General features: G+C 46.9%; 1 protein-coding gene across 3 annotated transcripts in view; it reads right to left on the bottom strand.

Annotated features, from left to right (window-relative positions):
• The window catches only part of LIG3 (DNA ligase 3), a 75403-nt gene that overhangs the window by 21525 nt on the left and 27419 nt on the right, over window positions 1–26459 (bottom strand). For all 3 annotated transcript variants that reach the window (XM_068112011.2, XM_068112010.2, XM_068112009.2), the window contains exons 4-8: window positions 7087–7308; window positions 6850–7001; window positions 3220–3386; window positions 1120–1197; window positions 691–859 (exon numbers count right to left, since the gene is read on the bottom strand). In XM_068112011.2, coding sequence (XP_067968112.2) covers window positions 691–859; window positions 1120–1197; window positions 3220–3386; window positions 6850–7001; window positions 7087–7308 — 788 coding nt within the window. The remainder of the gene's footprint in view (window positions 1–690; window positions 860–1119; window positions 1198–3219; window positions 3387–6849; window positions 7002–7086; window positions 7309–26459) is intronic.

Raw genomic sequence — 26459 nt, 5'->3', positions numbered from 1 at the left:
GCATGTCAAATTTGAACCACTCCACAATTTGATTGTCTTTTGTTGACACGATAGCCTCGAAGTATGCACAGTGCACACTCACCTCAGAGCTATCTAGTCTGGCTTCAAATCTAGGCCCAGCTATAAACTATCATGCTGGTATCTCACAGGCAGGACGAAACATACATTTGTGCCGTCCCACGGATGTAAAGGTGGCATTAGTTAGTCATGGATGTTACACGTCCCATAGTGTTCTTCGCGAAGAGTAGGTGAGCTATCCTCGACACACTGGTAAAATTCCAAATTCCTGCACTAACCTACAGTGGGCACTGCATCAGCTGCACAGCTGTGCTCCCGGCAATGATGCAACCAGCAGGCACAAGCTGCATGCGAAATGAGAATGATGTCTAGGGACCTTGTAAATTCATCCAGTACAAAAGGAAAATGATGCAACAAAACGAAAATACACCACAATACATTCATCCAGTACACCATAATAAAATTACATTCATCCAGTACAACACAATAAAAACATGAGGTACAACTTTTGGTAAAACTATCTTCAAAATATAAGCAGTAAACCATTTCCTTTGTATCTTAATGAGCCCAGTTTTAGTGCATTTTTGTCTTTGCAAACACGTAATGGTTCAACTTGTTAGTGAAACACCCGTCTTCATATGTGTACCGTAAGCCTCTTTGCAAGTTTCATACCAGCATTGGCTGAACAGGGGTCATGAGTATTGCTGATACTGTGAGAGAGCTGCTGGCTCCAGTGGTCTCCTGTGAAACTTTCCAATTGTTCAGGACTCTGTCCACCACGTCACGCAGGTCACGCGATGCTTTAAACGCGTCGTACGCATTTGGATCCAAACCATCGAGTCTGGCAGAAGCACAAGTGTTTTTACATTTGAGAAAGGTCTGCAGTGTATAACAATAATTATATTCCACAAGCTGATCAATTACATTACCTCCTTTATTTCAAAGTTTAAACTTATTTCCCCTATTTCCATGTCTCACACTCATGTCAGCATTTTCCTGACAATCGTAACTGCAGCATATGTCAAAACAGATTAAAGAGTATAACGCTGTGTCACACCAAACAACGCAATATCACAATGAAGGACTGTCAGAAGGACCAACATGTGTTTGGCGCCAGCATTCATTCGCAGGTCATGCTTGACGAGGCGTACGATGCATTTCAGGTCGTTGGATGTGCACCTGGTGTGGGGAAGGCAAAGGAGGCAAGTAAGAGCAAAAATAAGATAATTAATTGGATTTGGTCAATTTATGGCACAATTACAAAAGAAACAAAAACATCAGCTGGCTGTACATTGTCAGGTGGAATCACTTTTCTGCCAAAACCATTTTTCTAAGTAACCGACTTATAATGAATATAAATACGACTAGAACGGCACTCGGTAGAGCGCATACCTTCGCCAGGCTGAACAGTCTATATTTTGTATCCCACTGATACGCCGGATCTGGATTCAGACCTGAACCAAAATCTAATCGGCTTGTTCTTGTCACCAAACCAACTCATCCACCAAGTTTAGTCATAACTCTTCCACAACTTTTTGAAATATGACGTTATATAATCGCTTTTTGCTTGATCTCTCAATGGTGAAGAATCGCTAAAGAAATTAAATAATTCTCGTGTCCGAATCTACAGTGCATTCAGAAAGTATTCAGACCCCTTCAGGCCTTCACTTTTTTCACATTTTGTTATGTTACAGCCCAATGCTGAAATCGTTTAAATTCATTTTTTCCCTCATCAATCTACACTCAATACCCCATAATGACAAAGAGAAAACAGGATTTTGGAAAGTTTTGCAAATTCATCAAAAATAAAAAACTGAAATATCACATTTATATAAGTATTCAGACCCTTTGCTATGACACTTCAAATTTAGCTCAGGTGCCTCCCATTTCTCTTGATCATCTTTGAGATGTTTCTACACCTTGATTGGAGTCCACCTGTGGTAAATTCAATTGATTGGACATGATTTGGAAAGGCACACACCTGTCTATACAAGGTCTCACAGCTGACAATGCATATCAGAGCAAAAACCAAGCCATGAAGTCGAAGGAACTACCTGCAGAGCTCAGAGACAGGATTGTGTCGAGGCACAGATCTGGGGAAGCCTCCAAAAAAATTTCTGCTGCATTGAAGGTTCCCAAGAGCACAGTGGCCTCCATAATTCTTAAATGGAAGAAGTTTGGAACAACCAGGACTCTTTTAGAGCTGGCCGCCCGGCCAAACTGACCAATCGGGGGAGAAGGGCCTTGGTAATAGAGGTAACCAAGAACCCGATGGTCACTCGGGCTGAGCTCCAGAGATCCTGTGTGGAGATGGGAGAAACTTCCAGAAGGACAACCATCTCTGCAACACTCCACTGATCTGGGCTTTATGGCAGAGTGGCCAGATGGAAGCCTCTCCTCAGTGAAAGACTGCAACATAACAAAATGTGAAAAAAGTGAAGGGGTCTGAATACTTTCTGAATGCACTGTAGATTCAGATCTTCACCGAAATCGAATCGATTAGTCCTTGTCACATACACAACCTGTCCAACAAGTTTCGTCCAAATCGGTCCAAAACGTTTTGAGATATCCTGCTATTTATCATTTTTGGCCCTTTCTCCCTATGGTGAAGAATCACTTAAAAGTTTAAGTAATTTTCTTTAAAAATTCCACGAGCCGGATCCGAATCCGGATCTTCACCAAAATCTTATAATTTAGTCCTTTTCACATACGCTACCTCTCTGCCAAATTTTGTCCGAATCAGTCCACAACTTTTTAAGAGATCGTGTTCACAGACAGACAGACAGACAGGGGTGAAAACAACCTCCATCCACCTTTGGTGATGGAGGTAAAAACAAACAAAAATAATATGCATAACAGGATGTATACCTTGCCAGAATCTGTCTGGCTAAACTACCTATCAAAGCTGTGCACACATCTGGCTAAACTGTCAGAAACTGTCTGGTTAAAGCAGTCTTCTTGACTAACCGTTAGCTGGTCAACAGAGATTTTTACTGTATTTTTTAAACCTGGTACCTCTTTGATGGAGCGGACAAAGGTTATCAGTCCTTTTTTGAACAGAAAGGAAAACTAGGAGAACAGAAAACTAGGAGAAAACTAGGAGAAACATTTTTCCATGTGCAGGGCAGATGGAAAAATCGGCATTTTTTAAATGGAAAAAAAAATGTAATGGTTGTACAAGCGAGGAGAAGATAAACAGACCGTGAAGCAATATCATGCAGAGCTTGTTGCTGTTCGTCCTCCTTTGTGAGCTGTGAGAGTTGAGTGAGTGCCGTATCGACGTCCTGCAGGCTCAAATGGCTCTTGGCTGCACGTGGGCAATTTTTGCTCGCCTCAAAAAATAACCTCACCGTCTCAGGAACATCTCCCTAAGAACACGCACAGCCCAATGTTTGCCACATGATGTGCATTTTGTCAGATCCAAAGAAGAACCTCACTCCAACGCACTCACAAGAACAGCCGAGCAGCACAAAGTTTAGCAAAGGAGTATCTTCTTGATTTAGGTGATTTGCTATAAAACGTTTGTCGCAATGAATGAGTCAAAGTTTCCGGTTGCCCTGTTAAGCATTCTCACCCAGGTTCAAATCCCATTTACTCTAAAGTCTTAATTGTCCAACGTTTAATAACGTCATTGTAATTCACATTACAGTACACTGATGTCTAACTGAAGTATTAGTTCAGCAAGTGGTCTGTGTGCAAACTTCACGATAACATGTGCATGTGAAACAAGCAAAATAAACAACTATGGAAACCGGTTTACTAACTCTGGATTAATTTCACACAAAGCTGAAAAATCAAAATCATAGACATGTAACAAAACAATACATTATACAAATAAAGGCACAAATATACATTTAATAAATCATGGTTAAATTTTATGTTTTTTTTTTTCCCGAGACCAACAAAGAATCCAACCTTAAGGTTTTGTTAATTACCCCACTTCTGTCTATGGTGTATCCCTTTATGCCTCCGCCCCCGAACGTGGCTGGAGGCATTATGTTTTCGGGTTGTCTGTCCGTCCGTCCGTCTGTACGGGCCAAACCTCGTTTTTCTCAGCAACCACATGTCCTATTGAGACGAAACTTTCAGGGTAGGAGTGATACCCATGCAGAATATTTTTATTATAATTGTGACGTCATAGGTCACGTGGTATGGCAGCCATCTTGGATAGAAAAACGAACCTTATCCGATCAACACGAAACTTCACAAATGTGATCCCTGACACATACATATGCAGAGTCTACATTTTTTTTAAAGGTCATATGCCACATAGTGTGGCAGCCATATTAGCTAGAAAGGCAATATTTTAAAAAATCCTTTCTGTGAAACCGCTTCACCAATCGATGTGAAACCTGTCATGGCTGGTGAAAATGTGATAATTGAAAACAGCTGATGGGACTTAAATCAAACGTTAATATTTTTAGGACAGTGAACGAGGGCATCTACCCATTGTGGGACGACGCGGAGGCATACTGGCGACAGTCGCATTGCTCTAGTTATTTATATGGCAAGTGACCAGCATTAAGTGGGTTTGGCCTGTTTCGTTTCTGAAAACCCGCCAACCCATTTTAGTATCATCAAACCCCGTATTGGACGAAAACTATGAACAGTTTCAAAAAGGCAAGGTTTCGCTTCCATTCCACTCGCAAGGATTTGCACACAGACTGACCGATATGCAAAGTAAAACTCTTTTCTATTGGCAGTGTGGCGTCATGAGATTTACCCAACCAAAGACTACCTCGCCATCTTCTTCCCAGGATTCCACACACATTAGCACCACTTTCGTCTACAATTTTGCTGCCACCTCAAATCAATCAGCATGTTCTTTCAAATGCATCGTTCGACTTCTTACTATGACGTGTGTTGGTACTTTGAGAGGTAGGATTCAATTTGGATGGTTTTCATCCATATACAGGATGTCCACAAATTACTGTTACAAATTAAAACCAGACAAAAACAAATGAAATGGGATAGTATGATGTGGTTTGATACTTGCGAAAGAACATTTCTCAAAGTTTTATTGTTAAGATCATCCTTTAACATTTTTCAATCATTTCTGGAATTACCACAATTTTCTATAATTATCGCTTACAGAGAACAAATGGTCATCATTTGGTCTCTGTAAACGAGGTAACACCGCTTTTTCTTGTGGGGACGCCATTTACAGTAAATGTGACATCATGTGTCACAGGTGACACCTGGAAACAAGAAAAAGCAAAGAAAACTTTGGGAAATGTTCTTTCACATGCATCAAACTGCATCGTAATATCCCATTTAATCCATTTTTTCATGACAGTTGGAATTTGGAATGGTCTTCTTCTTCTTCTTTCATATACAGCACATAGCTGCTGGTAGCATTATTTGCTGGGTGGTTTGCCGAGTGAGATGTGCATGGAAGAAGAGGTTTCGGGAACTGAGTGGCGTGCTGATGAGGAGGGGAGTGTCGTTGAAGCTGAAGGGAAAGGTGTATGCTGCATGTGTGAGAAGTGTTATGATTTATGGGAGCGAGACATGGGTAATGAACGTAGAGCAGCAACGAAGGCTGGAAAGGGTGGAAATGTGAATGGTTCGGTGGATGTGCGGAGTATCCTTGAGAGAGAGGAAGACAACTGATGAATTGCGAAAGATGATGGGAATAGAGCCTGTGATGGATGCTGTGAAGAGAAACAGGTTGAGATGGTTTGGTCATGTGTTGAGGAAGGATGAAAGTGACTGGTTGAGAAGAGTGATGGAAATGAATGTAGAAGGAAGTAGAGGACGGGGAAGACCGAGAAAGACTTGGCTAAAGATTGCGGGCAAGGGGGTTAACAAGGAGAGATGCAGAAAATAGGGCAAAATGGAGAAGATTGTCATGGGGACCGCAAGGCGACCCGTTCTTGCAGGGAAAATAGCCTTAAAATGCCTGTTGTTGTTGTTGGTGGTGTGCCTTGCATCAGCAGAAAATTGTAGGTTAGAGCAGAAAATTTTAATTTGGTCAGGTTTCTGAGATAGCTCACCTACCCTTCAGGAAGGACACCATGAGATCTTTAACATCCACCAACTAACGCTGGCAGATTGAATTCCCAAATTAACGTCCATCCAAGGGACGGCACACATATTCATGCACTCCCGCCTGCATGCAAAACACCAACACCAGTTTATAGCCAGGCCTAGTTTTGAAACCAGGTTAGAGAGCTCAAGGTGAGTGTGCATTCTTCTAAGATCGAAGCTATCCTAACCCTACCTAAGCTAACCCAACCCTCTTACTTGCAGGTGGTCCTCCTTCCTCTTTACCTCTCTTTCTTTCATGAGAGGTGGTCCTCCTATCTTCCTCTTTCTTTCATGTTTTCCTGTTCATTAACAGAACATTGATTAAGGGATGCTAACCGCTATGCGAAGCAAGGGAAAACTGACATTTTAGACGTCAAACGTTCATCTGAGAAAAATAGGAGCCATTTAACCCTTCATTGGAGCTCTTTTGTTCCCGAACTTATAATAGCTCAAAGATGGCGATGCGACTTCCAAGCAATTCTATCATCCTGCTGAGAGCCTGTAAGCAAGACCTTATGGCTTATAGAAAAGCAAACCAGCAACATCGTTTATTTGGAGGACTTGCCCTGAGGTCTGGTCCACCACATCAATTCTTGGAACACAGTATGAATTTGTAATTAGAGGCAAACCTTATTGGGAAGGCTGTTTGGTGGAACTCAACCTTCACCATTGTAGCATAGCGACTCAAACAAAGAAAGACAATAACCACTTGTTTAATTTTGGGGGGTTAAAATGATATATTTGTGACCTAGTTCGAATCTCAAGTAATGCTTGTATACCTCATCTCCTGTCTTTACATACCTTTTCCAGGTCCTTGACCATATCGTCATGATTGCAGTTGAACGCTCGGCTGAACAGCTTGACAAGTTGCTTGTCACTCACATTGTACACTGACTTCACCACTCCAGGCAAAAGCATCTTCATTGTTAGGTACACGTCACCACGAAAGCCATCTGGTGTATAAACACAACCATATCATTGCTAAAAGCAATCTCTCCTGCAGTGAGATAAGGTAAACAATACAAGTCAAAAACTTGCCTCCGCCAGTGCCCTTGCGGATGAAGTCGTGCACGATCTGGGTTTTTGAATTATAGCTTGCCTGCTCAGCAATTAGCGCACACAACTTGCGGAACTCGCGGAATGACGAGTCCTTATGCGTGGGGTCGCCCTTTGTGGAGGTGAGTGGAGAAGTAGATGAGGGGGCAGGTGGTGAAGACCCAGGTTCCGACTTGCTGGCTCCATTCGAATCAAGTGGGAGAGCTGAAAAGGGCAAGAGATCCATTAAATGGGTTTCACCACTAAATATCGACTAATACCATCAGTTTCACCACTGACAGAGATTAATCATTCCCATACCACTCTGGGGGATCATCAGAGGGCCCATGACCAAGTGAGCATTTCAGCATCTGAGAATTTACACTTGACTTGTAAGTCGCTAATCCATTGCAAAGTGCTGCCAAAGGAGCCATTGAGCAATGGAGGATTTGGCCAGGGTATAGACATACAGTCACGTGAAAAAGTAAGTACACCCCATGTAAAGTTTTGACTTTTTCAACATATTTCAACATACAGCTATTTGATCTTCATTTCAACAATATTGATAGATAAAGGTGATATAATATAACAAATATCATGAAACATTTACATTTTGTAGTCCATTGTATACTTTAAATAAACATAAATGCAAATTTTGCATGTGGAAAAAGTAAGTACACCCCTACATTTACCACTACTTCAAATACCTAAAATTAGAATCAGGTGCACCAGCTCAGGTGCAAATGATTAGAACATCGTTCGAGAGGATCTTGGAGGAACCCGTCTTATTTACACCTCAGACATTTAGTTTGGTTTGCTCTTTGTTGTTGAAGTGTGTGGGGTCACCATGCCTAGATCAAAAGAGCTCTCTGAGGCCTTCAGAAAGAAGGTTATAGATGCCTACCAGTCTGGGAAGGGATTTAAAAAGATCTCCAAACAATTTGAAATCAATCAATCGACTGTCCGGAAGATCATCTACAAGTGGAGAAGATTCCAAACAACTGCCAACTTGTTCAGGCCAGGCCGCCCCAGCAAGTTCAGCCCGAGAGCAGACCGCAAGATGCTGAAAGAAGTCTCGAAGAACCCCAGAATGTCATCACGGGACCGACAGTTAGCTCTTACCACTGTTGATGTCAAAGTGCACGAGTCTACCATTAGAAAGAGGCTGCACAAATTTGATCTACATGGGAGGTGTGCCAGGAGGAAACCTTTGCTGTCCAGAAAGAACATCAGGGCAAGACCAAAGTTTGCCAATGAATACCTTGGCAAAGACCAGCACTTCTGGAACAATGTGCTCTGGACAGATGAGTCAAAGGTAGAGCTATTTGGCCACAGTACCAGAAGACATGTTTGGCGAAAACCAAAGACAGCATTTGACCACAAGAACCTGATACCAACTGTAAAGCATGGTGGTGGAAATATTATGGTTTGGGGCAGCTTTGCTGCATCAGGGCCTGGGCAGCTCACCATCATATAATCCACTATGAATTCTTCATTGTACCAGAGGGTGCTTGAGGATAATGTGAGGCCATCGGTCGGAAGGTTGAAGCTCAACCGAAGGTGGGACCTTGCAACATGACAATGACCCTAAACATACCAGGAAATCCACCAAGGAATGGCTGAAAAGAAATAAATGGAGGGTTCTGGAATGGCCAAGTCAAAGCCCGGATCTAAATCCCATCGAGATGTTGTAGGGGGATTTGAAACGAGCTGTGCATGCAAGAAACCCCTCAAACATCACACAGCTGAAAGAATTCTGCATGGAGGAGTGGGCAAAAATTTCTCCCAGTCGATGTCAGAGACTGGTAGACAGTTATAAGAAACGCCGACATGAGGTTGTTTCTGCCAAAGGGGGCAATACCACCTATTAGAGCCAAGAGTGTACTTACTTTTTCCACATGCGAAATTTGCATTTATGTTTATTTAAATTATACGATGGACTACAAAATGTAAATGTTTCATGATATTTGTTATATTATATCACCTTTATCTATCAATGTTGTTGAAATGAAGATCAAATAGCTGTATGTTGAAATATGTTGCAAAAGTCAAAGCTTTACATGGGGTGTACTTACTTTTTCACGTGACTGTATATTTGGCCATGTGGCATCGGATCTTTAATGCCCATAAATAGAGGATGGCAGAAAGATCACCCAAATAAATTTACCTACTGAAGAATGCCATACTCATTGATGCAATTCCCCACTTGCAGAGCACCGGGATGGCAATTTATAGTCAGTGTGGAAATAAAACTCAATAGCTCAAAGATGGCTATATGACTTCTGAGCAATCCTATCAGCCTGCTGAGTTGTGGTTGTGGACGGATTCGGACAAAATTTGGTATGTGCGAAGGACGAATTGATTAGACTAGCAGAGTACCCGCCATACGGGCGATCTTGATCTAAGCATGCAACACGTTCTTCTGTCACATACCTTTATTTCGGCACTGTATAGGCAACTGACAGCTCCCTCAATCACTCCAGAAAAACAATAATAACCCGAGTTACGTGCATGAAGCAAAAACATACCTACTGCTTATAATTAAAAACACCTCACTGCACTGTAAAACGTGGGGACCTTTTACAGAATTTGGGAAACTTTTGTAAAAGGGAAACGCTATACAGAATACTGTACTGTAAAGGGGGGGGGGGGGGGGGGGGGGGACTTGTAATACCTTCTCCCACCTGGAGGTGGCACTATATGATACACATTTACATTGAGAATTGGCGACCCTCCCCTCCCCATCCTTCCCCCCACTCCCAAGACCAACGGCAAAGATTAAAACACCCCTGTACACTAATGGGGGTCATGCTGATCCTATGTAACAAGTCTGGATGTAAATGGGCCAAAATTGTAGGTCCTTGACAAACACACAAACAAACACTGGTCAGTGAATTATAATAACTAGGGCATGCCCATACTATATCTATATCTAAAATTATATCCCCCCCCCTCTATTTACATGAAATGGTTTGGTCCAAAGCGAACGGCTTGCGAGTACGGTGACAATCCCCCCCCCCCCTCTATTTACATGAAATGGTTTGGTCCAAAGCGAACGGCTTCCGGAGTTTGGTAAAGAAATCGCCATAGCGTGCACAAACGCGCAGGAAAGCGAAAGAATCGCAAATTAGTTTTAATTAGTTTTAAAACATAGTTTAACGCCAACATAGCGGCAACATAGTTTGCCAACGTGAAATAAATGAATACGCTCTCAAATGTGCCGTCCGAGGCAGAGTGTGTTCGCCACGTTCGGCACACGCGATAACTCGCTGCTCTCTGATTGGTTGAATCGTTTTTTGGACATAGCTCGGTAAGTACTTGTCCGATTAATATGAAACCTTGAAAAGGCACATCCTCGGGTCCCCAGCAATATACCTGGCAAGTTTAAAGTATATCGGACCCGTGGTTGTCGAGAAACAGCGGTCACAGACAAACAGACAAACATACAAACACACATACACACATACACACATACAGAGATTAATGGAATTATAGATAGATGATTTTGGTGAAGATAAGAATGCTGATCTAGATACGAGAATTTTCTAAGTGACTCTTCACCATTAAACAATATGGTCAAAAACGATATATAGCATGATATCTCAAAAAACATAAACTGTTCAGCCTTGCGAAAGTATGCACTCTAACTCCACCTCGTGTCATTATAGTTAATGTTTTTAGCTCACCTGGAACATAGTTCCGGGGAGCTTATGCGATGGCGCGTCGTCCGTCAGTCAGTCTGTAAACACTTGCAATGTCTTCTCTGAAACCGCTGATTGTATTGTAACCAAACTTGGCGCAAATGTAATTTGGTATGTTGCAACTCAAGCTTGTTCACGGCATTAAACAAAAAGAAAATCGGAGTCTAAAGGGGTCTCCCAGGAGTCAAAGTGGGACCAGGTTTGACCCCCCAAAATAGGTAAGTTTTCTTCTCTGAAACTATACACACAATTTTGATGAAATTTAACCACAACCTTCACCATGTGTGATGTACCAAAGTTTGTTCATGGCATTAAAAAAAATAAAAAATAAAAAATTATATATATATATATATTGTAACGATTTTGAGAAGTGTAACGGGTTTTGAGAAGTGTAACGGGTTTTGAGAAGTGTAACGGGTTTTGAGGAGTGTAACAATTTTGGAGGAAGGGTAACGGATGTGAAGAGTATGGTTTTGGTATGGTAACATCCTGGTAATGTAAATAATGGTCGCAGCCGTCCTCCTAATTAATTTCATAGAACATACACGCAGGTCACGATATATCTTTTAAATAGTGTATTTCCTTATTCCATGTAGGCTAAGTATGTGTTTTCCACTAGATTGACTTTGCATTGTATCAAACAAAATAAGCGTAGGCCCTTCCAATTTCCCCAAAACCTCCCTTCCATTTGCCTTCCGCATTTTGGCTGGTTTTCTTCAAACCACCATTGGCCACGAGGTAAGGTTGGAGAAGAAAGGCGTGGCTCCACCTCGTCAGAAGAGGGCAGGAGTGAACCGGCCCTAACAGCCAATCAACACCGCGGTGAGTGACCCGGTAGGCGTGCCCTCGGAGCCGGCGGCTTAATTCCGCCGGAGGTGATAAAAGCGACTGGAGGGGACTGCTTTACGAGTCCAGATGAGAGATGACTGGAGAGGAGCAACGAGGCTGCACCAAAGAGAGGGCTTGAGAGATACGCTGGGGGATGACCTGGAAGAGGAGCGCAATCCACCGCAAGCCCTACCTACCTGCCTGCATGCAATATCCCCTGTCGTTGGAGAGACGCGCTGAACGGAGGGAGACGGCTCCACCCCAGGAAGAGGAGCAGGTGTGCCGAGCCAGCGCGTGACGGCCGCGGATACGCGACGGAGGTTTTCCCGCCAAAACCGCGAGGGGTGCTGCGGCCTCCGACCTTGCCTTCCTCTCAAGCAATCAACCTCGAGCCATTACCTGCCTGCAATATCCACCGTGTGAGTGTGAACGTCCTGTCCTACTCGTTTGTCTTGGGGATTAAGTAAATGAAATAGAATAAGTTAACAATGCACTGTGTGACTGCTCTTTTCCATCTATTGCTGTAAATAATATTGGTAGCTCTAAAATATTGCTTGTGTGTGTATAATAAATCTGTTCTTCCTCCAAACTCTGTCTTTCTTCTCTCTTCTTCTCTTTCGGTCGCTTTAGAGGTTTCCCAATTGAATATCTGTAGCGCGATTAGTCAACGTTCGGGTGGAATCGGGTTCTAATCGGGGAGTAACTGTTCGGACGCGGTTAAATACACCACCGCTCGGTAAAATAACATCCAAAAACCGTGTCCGTAACAATTGGTAGTCAGGAGATGGGATTCGAACCTGGGACTAAATTTATTTAGCCCAAATTTTGGACACCAATTGTGTTAGTACTGTAACAATTGGTGTCGAGGAGTCGGATTCGGACCCGGGACTAAATTTGTTAGGCCCAAATTTAAAAAAAAAAAATCTTGGTCAAAATTACGAGCTGCCAAAATTGTGTTGTTTTATAAAACCCGAATTTTGAGATCGCGCCATGGACAATCAAGGCGATCGGATGTCGGTGGGGGAGATAGACGGGTTAGGGGTAACCCAGGAACCAGGGGAAATGTATGTGGAAGAAAGGGAGGAGGAGAGCAATGAGGAGGCGGTTGAGGGAGTAGCAGGCGTGCAAAATGGCGCCTTTGCGCACGCGGTTACAGCGGCACCCTTTGTACTAACGGTGGAAAACATGCAATCATTTATGGCTGGAATGGAGGCCATTGTGGACAGAACGATAAAGGGAATGAGGGCTGATAGTGCGAAAATGGAAAGCAGAATGATGGGGGTAATGAGGGACGAAGTAAGGGGTACCGGTGAGGGGTTAGACAAGAAATTTGGGAAGTTAGACAATAATTTTAAGGAGTTAGACAAGAAATTTGAGGGGTTAGACAATAATTTTAAGGAGTTAGACAAGAAATTTGAGGGATTAGACAATGGGATAGAAGGGGTGAAAAATGGGTTAATGGGGGTAGAAAACAGAATGGCCGCTCAAGAGAATCAGTTAGAGGGGGTGAAAAATGGGTTAGAGGGGTTAGAAAATAGGATGGAGGACAAATTGCGGGAAATGGGGGAACAATCCGCCCGGGAAATCGAACAGATGGGGAACCAGATGGAGGAAATACGACGAGGTGTAAGTGAGGAGGTCTCTGGGCTACGCGAGGAGGTAAAGCGAGGCGAAAAGCGTATAGAGAAAGAAGTGAGAAATAATACGGCTAAGTTACAAGGGGGAATAGAAGATCTGACGGAGGAGGTGGAGCAGCTGACAGAGGGACAAACTAAGTTAGTGGAGCAGGTTCAAAAGAACACTGCGGTACTAGGAGGGTTAAAGGCGACACAAAAAGAAATTAAAAACGAATTAATAGCGACGCAGAGGCAATGTCAGATGGTACGGGAGGAACTGACAATGAGGGTGGAGGAGGTGACAGAGATAATGGAGACAAAGGACCGGCAGGTGAGGATGCACATAGAGACGGTCACGGTAGCCTTAGAGGACGAACTTGAGGGGACGCACCGAGAAATAAAAGAGGTTAAACAAAAATTAGAGGAAGTGGGAGAAGAGGTGAGTGAAATTAAGAAGAGACGGAGGGAAACTAAGAGGGAGATAAAGGAGGAAGTCATGGAATATGTACAAGGTCTGTGTTCAAATCATGATGCGGTGCTCACTAACCAAGTAGAAAGTTTGCAGGTGGCGGAGGAGGTGCGACGAGGTACGGAGGTGAGTGGCAATGTACATGATGTGAGGGGAGATTCAGTCGGCTTGGGGATTGGTTTGGATCCGGGTGTTCGTGAAAGGCCGTTGGTGGGGTGTGTGACGGGTCAGGTGTGCGAAAAAAGAGGTGTGCGAGAATGTCCGACCATGGGGTGTGTGAGAAAAAAGTGCACGCCGAGGAGTGAGTGTGCCGTCAGGAGTGAGCCGGTCGGAGCGCGTGTGCGAGGGGGTACATGGAAGCGCGGTGTGGTGAGTGTTACGGAGGAAGTAACGAAAGAGTGTACACCTGTGGTGAGTGTTACGGAGGAAGTAACGAGAGAGTGTACACCTGTGGTGAGTGTTACAGAGGATGTAACGAGGAAGTGTACGCCTGTGGTGAGTGTTACAGAGGATGTAACGGGAGGGTGTGCGCGAGAAAGGTGTGTAACGGACGGGTGCATGAGGAAAGAGTGTGCCGTCGAAAGTAAGGGTGAGTGCGCTGTCAAGAATGGAGGTGAGAGTATTGAGAGTGACAAGGAGAGTGAGTTGGTTGTGACAGGTGAGCGAGGATGTACACCTGGGATGGAAGGATGCACACCTGGAATGGTAGAGCGTGAGTGGGAATGCACGCTGGAGTTGGTGGTGAGGCACGTGGTTGGGTGTGCGAATGAGGGCACACCTGTGATTGTCACAGAGGAGGTGACCGAGGAGGGGGCGCGAAGCGGTGTATTGGTGAGGTGTGCGAGCAACGAATGTGTGCCAAAGTGTTCGGTGGTCAGGTGTGTGACCAAGTCGGTGAGCGGAGTGAGTGTACCGAGGTGTGAAAGAAAAGGTACGAGGAGAATGGGAACGGCTGCATGTATGAGCAAGAAAGAGGTAGCGTATGCATGTAAGCCTGCAGGTGAAGCGTCGACGGTAACCGGGTTAAAGGTTAGGTCGACTTATAGCCGAATCAGGCCCTCGGTGCGTGCCGGGCTTCGCGTGCCGCGAGAACCAGCGGAGATCCGAGCCACGGCGGGTTCGAAAGGACCGCCGTGCGCGATCCACGCTGGGCCTCGCGTGGAGCGGCCGCGTCCGGGCTCCACAAGGCGGAGCGGGCAGCTCGATAGGAAGGGTCGTCATGGCGACCACTTTCTATTGAGACGTGCCGGCAGGTCGAGATCGGGACATTGGATGGCTCCACGCCGAGGTGATGCGTGGGATCTCGGCCCGGGTAAGCCCCCGCCCCGACCCCGAATGCGGGACGCATCCAGCCGCCAGCACAAAAGAATCCGCGTTCAGTGCTCGGCTGTACGAAGCCGGGCTGTATATGTGAATTGGCGCACCGAGAGGATGTAATAAGTAGACGGGTGATGGTGATAGTGATAGTGATTTAAAACGAAATTTAGAAAAGTGAATAGAATTGGCAGTAAATGGAAAATTTTTGAATTGTTGGATTTGGACGAGCGAAATTGGTAGTGAGAGACCCCCGATGTGGTGGGATGGCAAATCCACCATCCCTCACAGGTGGGGGCAAATGCGCAATAGTTTATGGGGTGGCTATGACAACCGAGCCAGGGAGGGCTTGGATAATTGTAGGGATCTAGCGAAGATGACATTAGGTAACGTTAAGGTTAGTTAGTGACTGATACCTGTAGTGGGGACACAGGTAGATTAGTGTGGATTATAATGACGTGGGAGCGCAATAGTTTAAAGGGACGACTGGGAAGCGCAAGTTTCAGAGGGGAGTAGTTAGCTGAGATGATGCCGTGTGTGTAAGGATTGAACAGGTGAGAATGGAACAGGTGTGATTGCACAGGTGTGCAACTGAACAGGTGTGTGGAGCAGTGTATGAGGGAGTAGTGGTGATTGCGTGTTGTGTTGACCAAATGGTCCAGGAAGAAAGGAGGGTGCAGGTGGCACCAGGTGAGATTGCACAGGTGTGCAACGACAGGTGAATGGAGGACAGGTGTATGGAATAAATGGTATGGAGTATTGGCCAATGGATGGTCGTGGAGCGGGTATGGTGGAAATTGTGGAGTGGAGTGGATGGTGCGAAGGTGTGAATGGGGGAAGAGTGGACCCCCATCACGGATACCCGGGGCGGGTAGTGAAGTGTTAGGTAGAGGGTACAGGTAAATTGTGGTTGGATATTGGCATCTGTGGTGCGGGTGACAGAATGGTATGTGGATGGGTGCGTTGGTGTTGTGGAAATGGCTGGGCGTGTAGCCTGTTAGTGTGTGTAGTTGGTTTGGGCACTCCACCACTGTAAGGATGTCGGCCAGGTGAGGCCGCAGGTGGGCTCTGGGAGCCGGTAGTAGTTGTTGTGGATGGGGCCCGAGGATCCGGAGGACGGACCCGGGTAGCCCAGTGCCAGAGGGCACCATGGGGTGACAGAGCCAGGAGAGGGGCTGTCCCCAGGTAGTTAGGTTAGGGTGAGGAGCTAGGTAAGCTCGGGTGGCAACTACAGTGGTGGAGGTGTGCAGGTGGGTAGACCTGTTGGGAGAGGTACACGTCGCAGCCCAGAAATTGTGCTAGAGCACCGGGAGATGAATCGGGGGAGTGAGACCCCAAATTGAGGAGCACCACAGTTTGGCCAATGGGAATTGGTTATTAGAACCCATAGTGTAAGTTGGCCAATGAATTGGCAGGGAAAGACCCCGGGTAGTGTAAAGTGTGTTAAAGTCATTTAGAGGATAGTTAGGATGAAGGATCTCCTCACACCATCTGCATCCACTCACCTGAGGTGACAGGTACTCCACACCATGCCATGTTTTGATTATTTTTTATGATGCAAATGTTTGGATTGTGAGACGCATCATGACGTGGGTGTGACATTGTGCTTTGATGTTCCATCTCTGCCTCCTTATGAGGATTGATGATGAATTTGGTGATGGCAAATTTTGAAGTAGAGGGATTGTGGTGACGAATTTGGTATAAGGGAAATATGGGGAGGACGTGACAGTAGTGACGAATTTGTAAATGGGTAGATTTTGTAAATATGGGGTAAGAGCAAGGGTAGTGTAGGTGACAGGGGGGTGACGTACGGTAGGGACGAGCTTTCTCACTTCGCCCTCCGTACGCATTTCACCTTGCATTGCCTTGTTTGACGTGTACCCTTGTGACCTTACCCCTCGCTCAATTGTCTTTCTTTTGTCTCCCACATGACCTGTGCGCCATTGGGTGCCGAGGGGAGCGTGCGTGAGGTGGCCATTGTGCGCCCGAGATTCCCAGAACCAGCACGCATTGCGTTGATGTACCACTTTATGGACCGCTGTTCGGCGGCCAAGTACCACTTGATGGACCCCAGGTTCTGGGGCAGGGCACCTCTGTTGGAAACCGGCCATAGTGGCCAGGGAATCTTGCTTGCGGACCTCGGTAAGGTGGCACCTATGCCAAACAGGTGGACCACCCTTAGTTGGCCCCTGAGGCCCTAAATAAAAATGGACACAAGTTGTGCTTTTTTTAGTATGTCCAAATAGGCCGCATGAAGCCAGAAGACGTCGGGAAGAACATCGGCCCAGCAGAGAAGGAGAAGACCACCACCAGTTGTTTTGTTGTGTTTATTATGAACCATGGTAACCGCACCGGATGGTGTTTTTGGGTGCTTTGTGGTGTTTGGGTGCTTTTGGGTGCTTTGGTGGTATTGGTACTGGTGCATCGATGCAATGCGTGCTGTCTCCTCCCTCCCAACAGGAATTTCTTTCTCTTGTTCCCTAAAAAGAAAAGAAAAAAACACACAGGTCCTGGGTTGCGTTGTAAATAAGAAATCACGTCATTGTAAATAATGCTCCCCACCGTAAATGTATAGTTTCAGAATAATTCCGTAATTCGGTTAGCTGTGGGCTTGAGTCTGTTAGACAGGATGCAATGCAATAGGGGGACATACTTATTTGTGTTTTAAAATTGTCACACTCAGGGTCAGGTTAATTGTAGAGGGAATTACACCTACATGTCACACTCAGTTAAGTCTAGTAGGCCCGAGGACGTGCCTGAAGAAAGGAGGGTGCAGTGTAACGATTTTGAGAAGTGTAACGGGTTTTGAGAAGTGTAACGGGTTTTGAGAAGTGTAACGGGTTTTGAGGAGTGTAACAATTTTGGAGGAAGGGTAACGGATGTGAAGAGTATGGTTTTGGTATGGTAACATCCTGGTAATGTAAATAATGGTCGCAGCCGTCCTCCTAATTAATTTCATAGAACATACACGCAGGTCACGATATATCTTTTAAATAGTGTATTTCCTTATTCCATGTAGGCTAAGTATGTGTTTTCCACTAGATTGACTTTGCATTGTATCAAACAAAATAAGCGTAGGCCCTTCCAATTTCCCCAAAACCTCCCTTCCATTTGCCTTCCGCATTTTGGCTGGTTTTCTTCAAACCACCATTGGCCACGAGGTAAGGTTGGAGAAGAAAGGCGTGGCTCCACCTCGTCAGAAGAGGGCAGGAGTGAACCGGCCCTAACAGCCAATCAACACCGCGGTGAGTGACCCGGTAGGCGTGCCCTCGGAGCCGGCGGCTTAATTCCGCCGGAGGTGATAAAAGCGACTGGAGGGGACTGCTTTACGAGTCCAGATGAGAGATGACTGGAGAGGAGCAACGAGGCTGCACCAAAGAGAGGGCTTGAGAGATACGCTGGGGGATGACCTGGAAGAGGAGCGCAATCCACCGCAAGCCCTACCTACCTGCCTGCATGCAATATCCCCTGTCGTTGGAGAGACGCGCTGAACGGAGGGAGACGGCTCCACCCCAGGAAGAGGAGCAGGTGTGCCGAGCCAGCGCGTGACGGCCGCGGATACGCGACGGAGGTTTTCCCGCCAAAACCGCGAGGGGTGCTGCGGCCTCCGACCTTGCCTTCCTCTCAAGCAATCAACCTCGAGCCATTACCTGCCTGCAATATCCACCGTGTGAGTGTGAACGTCCTGTCCTACTCGTTTGTCTTGGGGATTAAGTAAATGAAATAGAATAAGTTAACAATGCACTGTGTGACTGCTCTTTTCCATCTATTGCTGTAAATAATATTGGTAGCTCTAAAATATTGCTTGTGTGTGTATAATAAATCTGTTCTTCCTCCAAACTCTGTCTTTCTTCTCTCTTCTTCTCTTTCGGTCGCTTTAGAGGTTTCCCAATTGAATATCTGTAGCGCGATTAGTCAACGTTCGGGTGGAATCGGGTTCTAATCGGGGAGTAACTGTTCGGACGCGGTTAAATACACCACCGCTCGGTAAAATAACATCCAAAAACCGTGTCCGTAACAATATATATATATATATACAGTAGTGACCCCTAATTCCGAACGCCCCTCATCTCGAACTACTCTAATTCCGAACCGTAAATTCGAGAAAATTTTGTCCCTAATTCCGAATGTATTTCTATAACCGAACCGCCAACATAGCGTTAGCGTCGTTCATATTTCCCGCCGCGAGCGTCGTTCATATTTCCAGTGCTGAAATTAGAGAACTGTGCTTCCATTGGTCTAAAACACAGGCCATTGTTGAAAAGTGGCACCCTAATAAAGCAGTGGTTAACAGGAGCATTAACTTGAAAAGTTAAGAAAAGTCGCCAACACCAGGCAACTTTGGAGAGGTGGTTCTCTAAAGAAAGCAAGCCTTGTGAGCCCCAACCCTCTACAAGTGGTGTTAAGAGACAAAGAGAGCAAACACCAGAAGCACAGTCATCTGATGTTAGCTTGGAAGGTGCCTCACCTTCCAAGCAATAAAACCCTCTCCCTCCTTCCTCCTCTCCAGCTTCCACATGCACCATCAGAACTCTCCACTAAGGTAAATGCAGTTATTTTCATGTTAGTACATTTATTTCTTTTTTTTATTATTATTATTATTAGATATTTAGGGCAATTACTCATCTTATTTTACCTTGAATCATGTGTATTTGCAGTTAACAGTGTCTTGATAATGGGTTTTTGGGGTCCAGGAACGGATTAATTCACTTTCCATTATTTCTTATGAGGAAAATAGTTTCTAATTCCGAACTTTTCCCAATCCGAACTGCCGCTGGAACGAATTAAATTCGGATTTAGAGGTCCCACTGTGTATATATATATATATATATATATATATATATATATATATTGTTACAGATCGCGGTTATGATGTTATAGACCGAGCGGTGGTTTAAAACCGCGACCTAACAAAAACTCACCCGATTCACCCAGACTTTGGCCGGATCGCACCGCAGCTGCTCAATGAGGGGAAAAGACAAAAACGACGAATGCAAAGAGGAAAAGGAATAAAACGAGAAGACGTACAGACGAGTAATGGGTTTTATTATTTACACACACAAGCAAAAAGGGGCAATCAAGTTTTATTTACAACACATAGTCATAAGACGCAGGTGACACAGTGCAAATTTAGCTTACCTACAGGCTTAACTTATCCCAGGACAGAACAAACAGAACGCTGACTCACGCGGGGGATGCCAGGAATGGCAGAAGGTGGATGGCTGGAGGGAGAGGGAGAGGTCCAAGGGGGGGTCCCGCAGCACAACCGGCGCGTTCAGCAGCCGCCGTTCCTCTTTGGCCCTGCTCCAAACCGCCGTTCAGGCCCCCTTTGGCGGTTGGGTGGTCTTGCGGCTGCGGCCTCTGTCCGCTACGTTCTCAGGACTTGTCTGGTCCAAACCCTCAACTCTTCCTTGCTTCTTTCACTCCTCACCACCGACTCCTCACCGCAACCAACAACCTTGCAACCAACTCCTCAACCAACTCTTCTCCCTCAACAACCCTTCTCTCTCTTTTGCGACCGACTCAGTCCAACCCAGAGTGCATCTCTCTCTACTCACTTCCGGTTGCGCTTTTTATAGCGCCCCCAGCGATCACGCCCCCGGCGCTTTGGACACGCCCATCGGGGGTGCTCACCTCGGCCCTGGTTGGTCGCGCGACCCTCGGGCTCCGCCCTGGATGACGACGGGCGGGCGCGCCCCTCCTCCCCTCTGACGAGGTGCGACACGCCTTTCTTCTCCGACTCAATGCCTCGTGGTTAATGGCGGCAATTGGATCGGAGGTAATTGGTAATCGAGGGCTCAGCAGTGACGAGAGGGGGAATGGAGGTTTTGGGAATGGGAATGAAGGGAATCTATTCTCTTTCACTGGTGCAATGGAGTATTTCAATTAATGGAAGACACAGCCTTACGCTAATACACATAATAAGGATATAACTGTCAAAAGAAAGGATATATCGTGTCCTGCATGTATGTTTTATGGACTAACTACGGAAACGCCCTTTGACCTTTATACAACCACAAACGGAGGGAGGAGGGGTGATATTTTACAACAACCTTTTACAACAACATTTTACCACAACAACAAAATAAAAAAACATTCTCATATCCACAACACTGCACCCTCCTCCCCTTAGGCACGTCCCGGGCCTATTACTTTTACCTTAGTGTGGCATGTAGGTGTAGTTCCCTCTACTTTTAGCCTGACCCTGAGTGCGACAGTTTTAAAACATAAATAAATGTGTCCCGCTGCTCCATTGCACCCTGCCTAACAGACTTACGCCCACAGTTAACCGAATTGCGGAATGGTCTTCAAACTACACACTGACGGTGGGAAGCATTATTTACAATTGACGCTATTTTTATTTACAAAACTAACCCAGGACCTGTAATTGTTCTTTCTGGGGGGAGGACAGTCTGCTCTGCATCAATGCACCATGAAAGCACCTATAACGCACCAACACACCCTCAAGCACCAATCAGTGCAGTCACCACTGTTCATCAATAAAATAAATCCAACAAACCCAAACCCTGCAGGTGATCTCTTGCTCTTCGGCTCCCTCTGCTGGTTATTATTTGTTCTTCCAGATGTTGTCATTCTTTTGCTTTGCTTACTGGCGGCCTATTTTCAATAAAGTGTGCCCAATGTGTCCTTTTTTTATTTGATTTTATTTATGGCCCACAGGGCCGACTAGTGTGGTTCACCTGTGGGGCATCGGTGCCCTGTGGCCAAGGTCCGCCAGCAAGATTTCGGGCCCTCATGGCCGGTTCCAGCAGAGGGGCCTTGCCCCAACCCATGGGGTCCATAAGTGGTGCTCGGCCACTGACATGTGGTCCATAACGTGGTGCATCGATGCAGACAGCTGGTTCTGGGAATTTCGGGCGCACAATGGCCGACCCACGCACGCTCCCCTCGGCGCCCAACGGCGCTCAGGTCCTCATGTGGGAGACAAAAAGGGGGGACAAGACAGATGAGCGAGGGGTAAGGTCTCAAGGGTACACGTCAAAAAGGCAATGCAAGGCAAAATGCGTACGGAGGGCGAAGTGAGAAAGCTCGTCCCTACCGTACGTCACCCCCCTGTCACCTAGCCTACCCTTGCCCTTACGCCATATGTACAAAATCTACACATTACCAATTCGTCACTACTGTCACGTCTTCCCCATATTTCCCCTATACCAAATTCGTCACCACAATCCCTCTACTTCAAAAATTTGCCATCATCAATTCATCATCAATCCTCATAAGGAGGAAGAGATGGAATTACGCACAATGTCACACCCACGTCATGATGCGTCTCACATTCCAAACATTTGCACAGTAAAAATAATTAAACATGGCATGGTGTGGAGTACCTGTCACCTCAGGTGAGTGGATGCAGATGGTGCGAGGAGATCCTTCATCCTAACTATCCTCTAAATGATTTTAACACACTTTACACTACCCGGGTTCTTTCTCCGGCCAAACCATTGGCCCTCTTACACTATGGGTTCTAAAAACCAATTCCCATTGGCCAAACTGTGGTGCTTCTCAATTTGGGGTCTCACTCCCCCGATTCATCTCCCGGTGCTCTAGCACAATTTCTGGGCTGCGACGTGTACCTCTCCCAGTGGGTCTACCCACCTGCACACCTCCACCACTGCAGTTGCCACCCGAGCTTACCTAGCTCCTCACCCTAACCTATCTAACTGGGGCAGGCCCCTCCTGGCTCTGTCACCCCACTCGGTGCCCTCTGGCACTGGGCTACCCGGGTCCGTCCTCCGGATCCTCGGGCCCCATCCACAACAACTACTACCGGCTCCCAGAGCCCACCTGCGGCCTCACCTGGCCGACATCCTCACAGTGGTGGAGCGCCCAACCAACTACACACACTAACAGGCTACACGCCCAGCCATTTCCACAACACCAACGCACCCATCCACTTACCATTCTGTCACCCGCACCACAGATGCCAATATCCAACTACAATTTACCTGTACCCTCTACCTAACACTTACACTACCCGCCCCGGGTATCCGTGATGGGGGTCCACTCTTCCCCCATTCACACCTTTGCACCATCCACTCCACTCCACAATTTCCACCATTCTCACTCCACTACCATCCATTCCACTACTCCATACCATTTATTCCATACAACCACATACACCTGTTGTTGCACACCTGTGCAATCCTACCTGGTGCCACCTGCACCCTCCTCCTCTTCCTGGACCAGTTGGTCAACACAACACACAATCACCACTACTCCCTCATACACTGCTCCACACACCTGTTCAGTTGCACACCTGTGCAATCACACCTGTCCAATTCTCACCTGTTCAATCCTCACACACACGGCATCATCTCAGCTAACTACTCCCTTCTGAAACTTGCGCTTCCCAGTCGTCCCTTTAAACTATTGCGCTCCCACGTCATTATCATCCACACTAATCTACCTGCGTCCCCACTACAGGTATCAGTCACTAACTAACCTTAACGTTACCTAATGTCAATCTCTTCTAGATCCCTACAATATAACCTAACCCACCCGGGCTAGTTTTCACTGCCATACACCCCATAAACTATAGCTCCTTTGCCCCACGTCTGTGAGGGATGGTGGATTTGCCATCCCACCACATCGGGGGTCTCTCACTATCAATTTTGTACACCTAAATTCCAACCAATCAAAAATTTGCCAATCACTACTCATCATCTGCCAATCATTACTGCCAATCCTTTGCCAATCATCAAATTTTGTTTTTCTCTAATTTTGGGCCCAAAACACTATTACTATCACGATCACCATCATCACAGTCCGCTATATCCTAGCCTCGGTGCGTCATGACATCATTAAACTCGGCTTCGTAAAGCCGAGCAATGAATTCGGGTGGTTTGGTTGCCTGCAGGTTGAATCCGTCCGGCTTTCGGTTCAAGGGAGGTGGTTTGGTTGGACCGAGATTCCACGCACCATCTCGGCGCGGCACCTTGCGGTCCCGGGCCCGATGGCTCCATCTCCCCCGGTCGGAACCCCGTCCCCACGAGGGGGCACCGTTCCGCTTCCTCCCACTCGCCCTCGAACCGGACCGGTCGCCTCGCCCGACAAAGCCCGGACTCGACCGTGCGGGGCGGGGCCAAGCCCGAATCGGCAACGACGCTTCGAAGAGAAACGACGCAGCTTCGATCGACGCCGGGCCTCGCACCCAACCAAGCACCCCTCGCACCGAGTGCTCGCATCGGCTATCCGTCGCTCTAACCACTAAACCGGTTACCATCGACGCTTCACTTGCATGCTTACAAGCATACGCTACCCCTTTCACCCTCACAAAACCTGGCGTTCCAACGCCGTCCGTACATTCCACCAACGCTCTCTCTGTTACACACCACACCTCTTGCGCACACTTCGGTCCACACCTCTCCTCCGTTACGTCCTCCGTAACACTCACCATGGGCGTGCACTCCGTATTGCTCTCACTCCCTGTGTCACACCCCGTACACACCGACGTGCATTCTTGCTCGCACTCGGTTTCACTCCCACACTTTATACCACACCCACTCGCCGACGCACACTTTTTTTTTCCACGCGTGCCATTTCCACTCACACGGGACCCTTCACCAACGCCCGGATGCTTCCTCGATCCCAAGCGCGCGAAAATTCTTTTGTCGCTAAACATCCTCCTGCAAAATCTACCCGCACAATATACAGCACGACTCACCTGGGGGATCCTTTTCTCCACGCGAACCTGCAAACTTCCATTCGGGTTAGCGAGTACAGCATCATGATTTGAGCAGGGACTTTGTACATAATCCATTTCTCCCTGCAATTCCCGGGTTACCTCCGTCATCTCTTCAATTTTAATTCCCGCTACTGCTTTTTCTTTATTAACCTCGGCGACTGTTGGCTTTAATAAAATTCCCTCTACTTCATCGGTCGCCGGCTTTTCCAAACCCCGTGTCGCGATTTCTACCCCCGTCATTGTACCCGTGCTTTCCTCCGCTTCGCTCAACCAGCGCTTTTCGACACGCGTTACCTCCCCGTGCACCCCTGGGACCCTTTCGCCCAACTTGCGGTCTCTGTCCCTCTGCTCCCTTGCCTCCCTATCGGCCCTCATTCCGTTCGTTGTTTCTTTTAGTTCCTTAGTCATTTGAACACCCATGTTGTTAATTTCCCTGTTGGATATGAGCCCCTGGGCATACATTTTGTTTTCTTCATCCCACTGGGTCAAAAATTTCAACATATTTGCAAGAAATGGATCCCAGGCCGTTGGCACCGCGGGCTCGGCTGCCGCGCGCTCGTACGAGGCGCCTTTTTGCGCGCCTGATACCTCGTGCGTGAGAGCGCCATTTTGTGCACCTGATACACCCTCAACCACACCTTCTTTACTCTCCTCCACCACTTTTCCCACTTCTTCCCTGGGGTCCTGGGTCGATTCTACCCCGTCTATCTCTCCCACCGGCATCCCGTCGCCTTGAACAGCCATGGCGCGATTTCAAAATTCGGGTTTTGCTTAAAAAAAAAACCAAATTTCGGCAGCTCGTAATTTTGACCAAAATTTTTTTTTAGATGTTTTAAAAATTTGGTTCGGGACCCGAATTCCACTCCCAGACACCAATTGTTACAGATCGCGGTTATGATGTTATAGACCGAGCGGTGGTTTAAAACCGCGACCTAACAAAAACTCACCCGATTCACCCAGACTTTGGCCGGATCGCACCGCAGCTGCTCAATGAGGGGAAAAGACAAAAACGACGAATGCAAAGAGGAAAAGGAATAAAACGAGAAGACGTACAGACGAGTAATGGGTTTTATTATTTACACACACAAGCAAAAAGGGGCAATCAAGTTTTATTTACAACACATAGTCATAAGACGCAGGTGACACAGTGCAAATTTAGCTTACCTACAGGCTTAACTTATCCCAGGACAGAACAAACAGAACGCTGACTCACGCGGGGGATGCCAGGAATGGCAGAAGGTGGATGGCTGGAGGGAGAGGGAGAGGTCCAAGGGGGGGTCCCGCAGCACAACCGGCGCGTTCAGCAGCCGCCGTTCCTCTTTGGCCCTGCTCCAAACCGCCGTTCAGGCCCCCTTTGGCGGTTGGGTGGTCTTGCGGCTGCGGCCTCTGTCCGCTACGTTCTCAGGACTTGTCTGGTCCAAACCCCTCAACTCTTCCTTGCTTCTTTCACTCCTCACCACCGACTCCTCACCGCAACCAACAACCTTGCAAACCAACTCCTCAACCAACTCTTCTCCCTCAACAACCCTTCTCTCTCTTTTGCGACCGACTCAGTCCAACCCAGAGTGCATCTCTCTCTACTCACTTCCGGTTGCGCTTTTTATAGCGCCCCCAGCGATCACGCCCCCGGCGCTTTGGACACGCCCATCGGGGGTGCTCACCTCGGCCCTGGTTGGTCGCGCGACCCTCGGGCTCCGCCCTGGATGACGACGGGCGGGCGCGCCCCCTCCTCCCCTCTGACG

This window comes from Myxine glutinosa, chromosome 4, assembly GCF_964187855.1.
Source record: "Myxine glutinosa chromosome 4, kmMyxGlut1.1, whole genome shotgun sequence".
In the NCBI taxonomy this organism is placed as follows: domain Eukaryota; kingdom Metazoa; phylum Chordata; class Myxini; order Myxiniformes; family Myxinidae; genus Myxine; species Myxine glutinosa.
This window is presented reverse-complemented; position numbering and strand designations above follow the sequence as displayed.